General features: G+C 27.4%; 1 protein-coding gene and 1 non-coding gene across 2 annotated transcripts; both read left to right on the top strand.

Moving 5' to 3' along the window:
* Nucleotides 1–3,182: 3,182 nt before the first annotated feature.
* On the top strand, nt 3,183–6,346 carry LOC120078671 (RGG repeats nuclear RNA binding protein A-like). Its single transcript, XM_039032969.2, has 7 exons — nt 3,183–3,578; nt 4,411–4,711; nt 4,814–4,879; nt 4,961–5,099; nt 5,188–5,340; nt 5,424–5,480; nt 5,963–6,346. Exons 1-7 carry the CDS (start codon nt 3,404–3,406, stop codon nt 6,143–6,145), a joined length of 1,074 nt encoding a protein of 357 aa, XP_038888897.2. The 5' UTR covers nt 3,183–3,403; the 3' UTR covers nt 6,146–6,346.
* Nucleotides 6,347–10,017: 3,671 nt separating this feature from the next.
* On the top strand, nt 10,018–10,090 carry TRNAE-CUC (transfer RNA glutamic acid (anticodon CUC)). Its single transcript has one exon. It is a non-coding gene; the product is annotated as a tRNA-Glu (tRNA).
* The last annotated feature ends 577 nt before the right edge of the window (nt 10,091–10,667 follow it).

Raw genomic sequence — 10,667 nt, 5'->3', positions numbered from 1 at the left:
GTTTTAGACTCTAATTTAAATCAAAGTATTACTTTTTTTTTTTTGTTGTTGTTATAATTGTATCGATATTAATTTTTTTATTTGATTTTGATGATGTGATTTCCCATTTAATTTCAAGCTTTAATTAAGGAAAATTCTTATAAATAGAAAAATCTAAAAAAAATATTTACATTTTATAGGAAAAAGTTTCAAAAATGCTTTTGGAACTTTTTGCTATAAAGTGTAAATATATTTAATTTTTTTTTATATTTTAAAAGGCCCCAATTAATTGCCTATCCTTCTAATTTAAATTATTTTAAAGCTTTAATTAATATATAATATTGTTGCTTTCAATTTTGTATAAATTTTCATAATAATTCTTTCTTAGATGTAAAACATATGAATTGATTATCTCCTAATTTGATTATTTTTCAAAATTTAATTTCAACAAAAATATATTTTTTCATACAAACAGAAACTCTAAAAACGTAGTCAATTTAATTTGCAAGGATCTTCTTATTGATTTTAAATCTTATTTCAAATTTTCACGAATTGGTGTGTACTTATAACAAATATGAAAAAATTAAAAAAAAAACATGTAAAAGATAAAAAATTATTATATAATCCTAAACATATTGGTGTACATTTATAAAAATAAAAATGTGAAAAACTACAAAAGCATTAAAAATTCAACTACAAAAATATTAAAATAATCAACTACAAAAACATTAAAATAATTAATTTCTTCTTTGTCACTTTGTAGGTCTCTAAATTGCTTGAATTTAAGAACAATCTTGAAACTAGAAATAAAGTCTTTTTCTCCATCTTCTTCAATAAAGTGAATCTGCTAGACGTACAGAAAAAAAAAAACTAAAAAAGCATATAAAAATGTTATGTTAAATCAATTTATATGTGTTTACAAAATTAAAAAGTAAAAAAATGAGAAAAAGTAAATAAGTTAAACCAAAATAGAGATGGGTGAGTTCTTCTATCTTCCAATAGAAGATAGAAAAAAATACTTAAATAAAAAATTAAGACTGTGTTTGGTTTATGATTTGACAATTTGTTTTTGAAAAAAAAGATTTAGTAGAAAACATGAACAAATTTTGTTTTTTACAATATTCCAAAACAGACGTTTGGTTTCAAATTAAAATTTTGAAATTTGAATTCAAAATTTAAAATTTGTGTTTGGTTGTAAATTTTAAAATACGAGAAAAAATTAATTTGTGCTTGATAAAACTCATTATTCTAGATAGTTAAAAATAAGAATTTAATTATTTTGTTATTAAAAAGATTTTTATTGTTAATTAATAAGGAAAAGAAAAATAATGTAAAAATTACATGATGAAGAAAAGTTTTTTTGATTTATAAAAATACAATGTGATAAAATGTGTAAGAGAATAAAAAATTATTTATGAGAGAATAATATAAATAATTTCCATCAACATAAAAAAAAAAATTATTGAAAAGTATCATATAAATTTGTAGGATTAAGTCGATGGGACGTTGCACCATTTGAATGAATGATATTTCATATTCCTTCATATATTTATTAATAAAAAAATTATTCACTAGAAATTAGTTACAATTTGAAAATAGAAGCAGACTTCTCAGTTTAGAAAACAAAAATTTGTAATATTCAATTTACTATTAGTGTTTAGTGTCACTTATGTTCATAATTTTTTTAAAAAAAATTTTGAAAACAAAAAAGAAAAGATAATTTATTGTTTTTAAAAATAAGCTATTTTAAGTGTTGTTTTCTAAAATCGTTTTTTTTAAAAAAGAGTATTCTTAAATATTTTTCCTGGTATTTTTTGTTTTTAAAAACATAAAAAATGAATCATAAACAAAGAGGGCCTAAACTTGATAGAGAGTGAAAAAAAAGTTGAGAAAGATGTTATTAACAAAATTAAAAAAAAATACCCATAACAAAATTTCTAAGAAAGCAAAGAAGTTGGAGAGTGTGAGTTAATCGAATAAAAGAAATGAAAAAAAAAGGTTAATTGATGATAAATGAGAGGTTAAAATTAACTATTTATAAATAATTTTTTTTTATCTCAAATCATTATTTTATTTTATTTAATTTAATGTAAAGTAGAGATTAGTAGGGATAAAATGCGATTTTTTTTTTAAAAAAAACTATGAATGAGAAATTAGAGTATAAAATATGATTTGGTTTTAACTTTTTTTTTAAAATTTATATTAGAGATAAAATGAGATTAAAAAAAGAATATCGTGAATAAGATATTAAAGGATAAGATATGATTTTTTTTTAATTCCTTTATTTAAAGAGAAGTTGAGATTATTAAAAATTAAATATGACTTTTTTAAAAATATTTTTCGTGAATTAGAGATTAGAAAATAAAATGTTATTTTTAAAATTTTTTTTCCGAATGAAGTAAATATTATAGATAAAATGACATTTTTAAAAAAAATAATTTAATCTCGTAGTCCATTATAGGTAGTGTGGATAAATTTAAAAAATTAGTTGTAGGATGAGAATTTTCAATAACTAAGCGTCATTGTGGTAATTTGTTTTCATCAATTTATAAGTTTGTTTCCTTTTAAATTAAAATTCTTTACTTGCATTCTCAATAATTATGGTTTTTAAAGTAATTGAATGAAGTATGTTTTTAGAGAAAAAAAATCAAATTAATTGAAAAAATCTGATTATATTAAAAATCTAAAATCCAAACTGGCCCGACCAGACTTATTTGTTAACTAAAATAACTAAAAAGTTTATTCATCTCATAAAAACGACTCTATCATCAATCAAATTAAACTTTTTTTAGATTATTGAGATCAATAATATATTTTTTTAAAGTGTAAATCCAATGATCAAAATAATATTTAATTTTTTAAAATTAAGAAATATTAAAATAAAAAAGAGAATTTATTTAATAAAAAGATATTTTACAAATTTACCTTAAAAAAAACTAAAATATAAATAACACATAAATTATTCACCATATTTACAAAAATTACAACATTTTTACTATTATTTACAAAAATGATAAAATTGGACAATTAGAAATAAAGTAACTAGATTCTTTTCTTGATATGATTATAATAATGTAAAGCCATTGAGAACGTTACACGTGTAAAGCAAATAAGCATCTGATTGATTTTAAGTGAAATCAACTGCAGAGAATCAAAACCCATTAGGGTTTTTAAGTTTGGGTTTATTCGAACCTCATCTCTCTGCCGCAGTGGCTAGGGTTTTCTTTCACCCAATTGTTCAATTTCTCTGACTTTCACACTCTTTTCCTCTCACTGGTTTCTTTCTTAAACTCAATCTGCTATCTTCAATCGGCTGTTCTTCATGGATCTCAGTAATTTCTGAGAAAGTTTTCGTTTGTGGGGTTGCTTTTCACTTCGCAGTTCGTCGTCTGGGTGTCAGTTGCAAGTTCTAGGTTGAACGGATATGGCAACCATGAACCCTTTTGATCTCTTGGTCGACGACGACAACGAGGACCCTAATCAGCTTGCTTCTGCTCACCGGCCCGCTCCGGCGCTCCCGTCTAAGAAAGCCCCTGCTCCGGTTCTGCCTGCCAAACCGGCTAAGCTTCCTTCCAAGCCGCTCCCTCCTGCTCAGGCTGGTGGGTTTTCTTCCTTGACTTGTACTCTTGTTTGTTTGTTCGTTTGTTTTCCTATTTTGTGATTTGTTTGAATGTGAAGTTGAAACAATTAACTTTTCAATCCGTTTGCCTATTATTTTGCCATCGATATTGTGTTTGCCCTTTTTGAGACTTTTGGTAATGAGTTTACTTTGTATTGATGCTTGACTTGATGTACTGTGAAGTCCTTCTGTAGTTCTTTTGATTGTTATTTATTCTTTTTTGAATTGAACTGATTGGCTAAGGTAATGCATGGTGCTTTTCTGCCTGCGATTGAATGGTAAAGCTGAATTTTGTTCTTCCTTCTGCTGTTAAAACCACTTGTCCAGTAATTTTAATGTGAATATAAGTGTATTGATGATGATTTTTTTGAAAAAAAAAATCTGTCATATGACGATCTTTTTGTAAATGATAACATAAAGTTAGAAGTTTGAACAAATTTTATAATGGGATTGAAATATTTAAAATCTGATAATGGAGTAAATTTTATAAAGTTAGAAGGTCCTTTATGCTTCCTTAATTGGATTATCGAACTTCAATTTCCCATGCTATATAACTGCCTTGAGAGGAGCAGGTACATCTGAAGAGGTGCTGGCATAAGAAGTCAAATTGCAGTTCCTTTTTATTAGTAAAATGTTGAAAGTTAAAATCTTGATGCTGATTGTATCATTATGAATGTTAAAAAGTTTAGGAAGCTGGTTATTTGTGAATGTTATCTGGTTGAGCTCTTTTTCTTTTTCTTATTAATATGGCTGTGATTTTCTTTGACGTGACCTAACTTTGTGTATTAATATCATTTTTTATTTATGACCAGTGAGGGAGTCAAAGAATGAAAATAGCCGTGGTCGTGGAGGTGGACGTGGCTATGGGCGAGGGCGTGGTGGTGGTGGAGGATTCAATAGAGACTCGGCCAACAATGAAAATGGTGGCAGGAATGGATTCTCTGATCGTTACCAGGCTCCTGAGGATGGTGAAAAGGCAGCTGAAAGGCGTGGTTATGGTGGTCCCCGTGGCTCTTTCCGTGGTCCTCGTCGTGGAGGCTTCAGCAATGGTGAAGCAGAAGAAAGTGACCGACCCCGAAGAGTATATGAACGCCGCAGTGGAACTGGACGCGGGTTAGTATATGCTTTACTGGGATACCCAGTTTCAAGTTTGATCAATTTATGAAAATATTTTTCTATAGTTATCTTACCCTATACTCGTTGTTTTGATTTCAGAAATGAATTTAAGCGTGATGGGGCTGGCCGTAGAAACTGGGGAGCTCCTGGTGATGAAAGTGCCCCGTAAGTTCACTTGTCCAATTTTGACACATTAACTGATTTGATGATATAGCTCTGATATTTACTTGGACTTATGGATATAAGGGATGTGGAAGAGCCTGTTGCTGAAAATGAGAAGAATGTTGCTCCCGAACAACAATTGGGAGAGGATGGAGTTGTCGATGATAACAACAAAGCTGAGGAAGCTGTGAAGGAACCAGAAGAGAAGGAGCCTGAGGATAAGGTAAGAACTCTTATTTTTTTCATATTGATATATGGTTTAGTCTGTCATGTCAATTAGCTATATAATCACATCTGCCACATTCTTACAGGAGATGACCCTCAAAGAGTATGAGAAGCTCCGTGAAGAGAGTAGGAAACTGCTGGCAAAGACTGAGGTGAGGAAGGCCGAGGTGGATGAGGAACTAGAGAACATGCAGCAGCTTTCCAGCAAGAAAACCAATGATGAAATCTTTGCTAAGTTGGTGAGAGCTTATCTCCTGTTACCATGACAATTACATTTTTAGCTCTCGTTTTGTTGTTAACCCTACAAATTTTTTTTGGTCAGGGTACCGACAAGGATAAGCGCAAGGACAGTGCTGACAAGGAGGAGAAAGCTAAGAAAGTATGTATTGTTCTTCGAGAACTCATTTCTGGTCAATCTTAATGAAACTATAAATATAAGAAATTAACCTAAATTGCTGTTTTGTTACTTCCAAGTAATTGTTGCCTTATTCTTGCTTGTATAGAGTATATAACATGTTACATTGTATGCAATATACAGAAGATGATCTGAGCCCCTCTGTTCACCTGTTAGTTTTAGTCTCTTATTGTTTGCTTATAGAGTATATAACATGTAGAACGACCTTGTCGTGTTCAACTGCGTCCTTGATTTCTGTAATCTAATGTTATGGGATTCAGTTTTCTTATTTTTTATATGAGCACATACTCTATTGTGTATAAGATATTTCTAGAGGTGTTTGTTGTTTCTGTGGTTTAATACTAGCCATGGCGATTGTAGTGAGTGAAATATCTGCAACTCATGTTCTTTCTGTACTTTATATATATATATATCTTATCTAATTGAAGTAACTGCATTATTTCTAGTCTGTGACTATAACTGAGTTCCTGAAGCCTGCGGAAGGCGAGAGGTACTACAACCCCGGTGGTCGTGGTAGAGGTCGTGGACGAGGCTCTAGAGGTGGGTTCAATAACGGAAGCAACAGAATGAATGTGGTAGCCCCCTCCATTGAAGATCCCGGGCAGTTCCCATCATTGAGTGCTAAGTGAGAATTTTACCACTTAAAAATCCCTATTTTGTCACTACATTTTTAAGTTTTCTTGAGATAATCAGATCAGGATTTTTGAGTTACAATTACCAACAGGATTCTGAAACTCCCTTCTCTAAATGCTCTTTCTATGTAGTGTAAATCTTGGATGTTATGGTCTTGAACGGTCGTAAGTTATGCATCAATTTTGATTTTTGTTGAAGGAGGTTTATTATTATTATTATTTTAGTTCTCAAATTTTGTCATACATGGCATGGTCCTCTCTCTTCACTGTTTCTTTTTCAATGCGGTATCATGCTCTGGATGAGAATGCGATGTTCTCTTCTCTGTAGTACTAAATGTGTTTCCTTGGTTGTTGTCTCTTCACTTTCTACTTTCTTTGTCTGATTTGATTTTAAAAGTAAAGGAAGGTTCTCTGCAAAATAATCAGATTTCTTGGCCCTGTTCTGACTTTTTGACTAGGAAAATTCTTAAGTTTTGTGATTTATCTTAAACAAGATATTATTGTTGTATCTAGAACGGGCAACCAAGTTTTGTTCCAACTCACCTAGGAAAAATAATTAGTAGAAAGTTGTGCATTATTTAAAGGCGTGCTCAAGTCTATGTTTGGATTGTTTGGATTGATTTTGGGACGGTTAAAAGTAATTTAGAAAAAAATCTTAACCGTTTTATTGTTTGGTATAACGGATTGCTAGTAAATCTATTAAAAGAAATGTACGTTCATTTGTTCTTCAAGAATGGGTCTGCCTTCGTTAGATATGTAGATATTTTCAGTGATATTTTTACTTTCTATAGGATTGATATGAGGGTGGATTGGTATTTTTATCATATAGTAATAAAACCAAATAAATATAATATAAGACATTTTAACTTTTTTTTTTAAATCATAAAATGGAAACTTATTAATTGACATTTATTTTTTAATCTTTTTGTTTTAAATTTTTTTAATAAAAAATGTTAATTGTTATCAACAGGGCTATCAATGCTATATGTGTGTATATATGTGTACATACATTTTTCTAGGATAAATATTAATTTATATCCCTTGAAGTTTGAATTGTATCAATTTAATCTCTAAACTATAATTACATTGATTTGGATTTTAAAGTAATTATTGCATCAATTTAAAACTTAAATATTTATAAATATATTAGTTTAAACCTTAAACTTTCATAAGTGTATCAATTTACATATTTTATCAAAATTTGTTTGAAAAATATAATGTAAAAAATTTAACCTTTTCAACTAAATTTATAAATTGTTACAAGTGAATCGCTTTTTAGAGTCTTTACTAGAATTATATATGAAAATTTTGATTTAACAAAATTAACAAATGTAGTTTGAATGAACAATTTTTAAATAAATCTTAATGGAGAGTCTAAATGATTCTCTCGTGTAAATTTAGAGATTTAATTGATAAAATTGCAAGTTTTAATATAGCCCTCAAAGTTAAAATATATTTAAATTGATATAATTATTAATTTACCGTTTAAATTGATACCACCAGAAATTAAGGGATATAAATTTATATTTGTCATTTTTTAAATTCATTATGGTTCATGTATTTCTAATTTTGAGCTACACAAGTAATCAACAATGCAAGTTAAAGGATCAAACCCTCAAATTTCTTTTTATTTTAACTTCTTTTGGAATCAACCTATCACCCTTCACTATTGGAATGTGAAATCTTAATCCATTCATTTTCATTTATGCTTTAATTTTGGATTGAAATTTTATCTATCTTAATTCAATTCAATGATTAAATTTCTTAAAATGTAACCCTTACATGAAATTTATGTTAATTGATCAGGATCAAAATGACCATTTCTTTAAAGTATTGTGACCAATATTGATATCTTAAAAGTATCGAGATAAAAATAAACTAAAATTTAAAGTAAAAGAGTGAAAGTAACATTTAAAGGAGGGAGTAGATACTGATTACTGTTGAGGTAAACTCACTTTTGTCGATAAGTATTTTGTTGATTTTACAAATATCGTTCTTTTGATTCTGAATGGCTTTTAGGTTATAATTAATTAATTTACATTATTTTAGTGATAAGTCTTGATTATATGTTAATTTAAAATATTAAGAATTATTAATGGTTAAATAATATTATTAGTGACATGTTCTAATGAAGTATTTTCTTAAAAAATAAAAAATAAAAAATAAAAAATAATTGGCTGAAATGCTACCTTGATCTTTGGTTCCTATAGTTTTGAAACATTCAGTTTAGTTTTTATAAGTTTTAGATTATTTAGGTTTTGTACTTCAAAATGTCCATTTTTTTTTTGTCTCTGTATCATTAAAATGTGACTATTTTTGCCACTTTATTTTCATATATATTTCTTTTTTCGATTAAAATTTTGGCATCTCACACTTTATTCGATATATTTTTAAAATGTAGCCATAACTTTTTATTAAAGAATTTCCATTATTATGCATAAAATTAATATCAAAATTTGACAAATAGTAATCAAAATGGCCAACATACACAAGAAAGCGAAATCAAGGGGGCAGCGGACACAAAGGTCCACAAAAAACATATCATGCATTCAGTTAGGAAAGTTAGCAACTCAGATTTTTCTATTAACTTCCGAATTAGAAGAAACAAATAAAAATCAAACAAATTAGAGAATCCAGTAGCATGACGAGCTACCAAACGAAGGCAAAAAAAAAGTAAGAGACATTTTTCAAACGCATCGATCTCATCAATTACATTCTTCACTTCAATAAAATCAGATTAGCATTTGTTTATTAAATTCATCACTTTTGATCTATTAAAAATAGAGATTAAAATGAATCAAAGTAAAAAATACACGGAACATAGTAATATTTAAATCTAAATATATCCATACGTATTTTACTAACTTATATATAAAAGACAAAATGACGGGAGATACTTTGAATTGAAATAATAATTTCATTATAATAATCAAATTCCAAAAGATAATAAATCGTGATATTATTCGAATCGATTGGCTTTGTCTTTATCATATAAACCGTTAATGGATATTTATTAGATTGAGATTTCATTAAAGTAGAAACTATTCAAATTTCAATATATAAAATGTAGGGATGATAGTCAGTTTGATTTTATCGATCCAACTAAGAATTAAATCAAACCAATCAATTTTTTAAAGAGAGGATCCAGATTGATGTTCAATAAAAAAAACATAATCAATGGATTGCTTTTATTTGGTGTAGTTTATTCTTGATTTTTGACATTTTCTTTTTTCTTCCAAATTTTTATTTTGAGTTGGTCATTTTTGACTAAGTTTAAACTAAAATTGGGTCTATTTCTTTTTAATAGATTTAGATTGGACATTTTTATTTTTTCTTCTTGGCACTTTTCTAAATAAAAATCATACACGCCCACAATAATCGGTCATTTTTCTAAACAAAAAATATATACACACCATAATAATTAAAATACTACAAGATATCTAACGTTAAAGTTTAGGAAAATACTTATAAATAGAAATATCTAAAAAATATTTAAATTTTATAGTAAAAAGAAGCAGTTTTGGAATTTTTGTTATAAAGTATAAATATTTTTCAATATTTTTTATATTTAAAAAACTCCTAAAATTTATTTATTAAGGGTTTTCTCCAAATACAAGTTAAAGGTATTTAATATTATACTAAAAAACAAAATCAAATCAATGATTTTTTTTAAAATTTTTTGATTTTTCGATTTTTTACTACCTACAGGGCCTATTTAAATTTCAAAGGAGAAATAAAATATGATATTTGATACATAGTTCCAAAAAAAAAAAAAAAACATTATATTATAGCTCAAAAAATTGTAGATGACGAAATTTCAGGGATAATAAAACGTTAAAAAAATATATTTTATGTTTCTAAATATAAAATCCGTTGTAGTCTAGTTGGTTAGGATATTCGGCTCTCACCCGAAAGACCCGGGTTCAAGTCCCGGCAACGGAATTTTTAAAATTTATATTATATTATTTTATTCCTTTTCGAAAGACTAAAAGTTGGTTTGAAATGGGTTTCCCTAGTAATCCTCATAGTCACGCCTTTAGTCTTCATAGTTTTGAAAAAGTTTTCATTTTTTTCTCCTTTTCTTTTCTTTTTTTGAGAATAAGTTAATCTAGTTGTTATAAATTATAATTTAATAAGATTTCATAAATAGTTCATACGAGTTGATAAATATCTTATGGATAGTCTCTATTAGGAGTGTAACACAAAATCGAAAAATCAAAAACCGATCCAATGTTTTGGTTTGATTTTCTTAGTATAAAATTGGACACACTAGTTTGTATTTGGAGAAAACAAAAAAGTATTGGTTTGAATTAGTTTTTTATTTGAAAAATTAATCAAAGTTGAAATAAACCGAAGGGTATATATATAACCTTAAAACTAAATTCTAACATTAGGTATCTTTTAGTATTTTAATTATTATGGTGTATATATATTTGTTCTTACAAAAAAGACCAATTATATGGTATTTGTATGTTTTTTTATTTAAAAAAGAGCCAAAAATAAAAAAAAATCAATTTAT

The sequence above is a fragment of the Benincasa hispida genome, unplaced genomic scaffold (genome assembly GCF_027475165.1).
Source record: "Benincasa hispida cultivar pf3 unplaced genomic scaffold, pf3_genome.v1.1 HicScf1413, whole genome shotgun sequence".
NCBI lineage: Eukaryota > Viridiplantae > Streptophyta > Magnoliopsida > Cucurbitales > Cucurbitaceae > Benincasa > Benincasa hispida.
The sequence above is the reverse complement of the archived record's forward strand: the minus strand, read 5'-3'. Positions and strand labels throughout refer to the sequence as shown.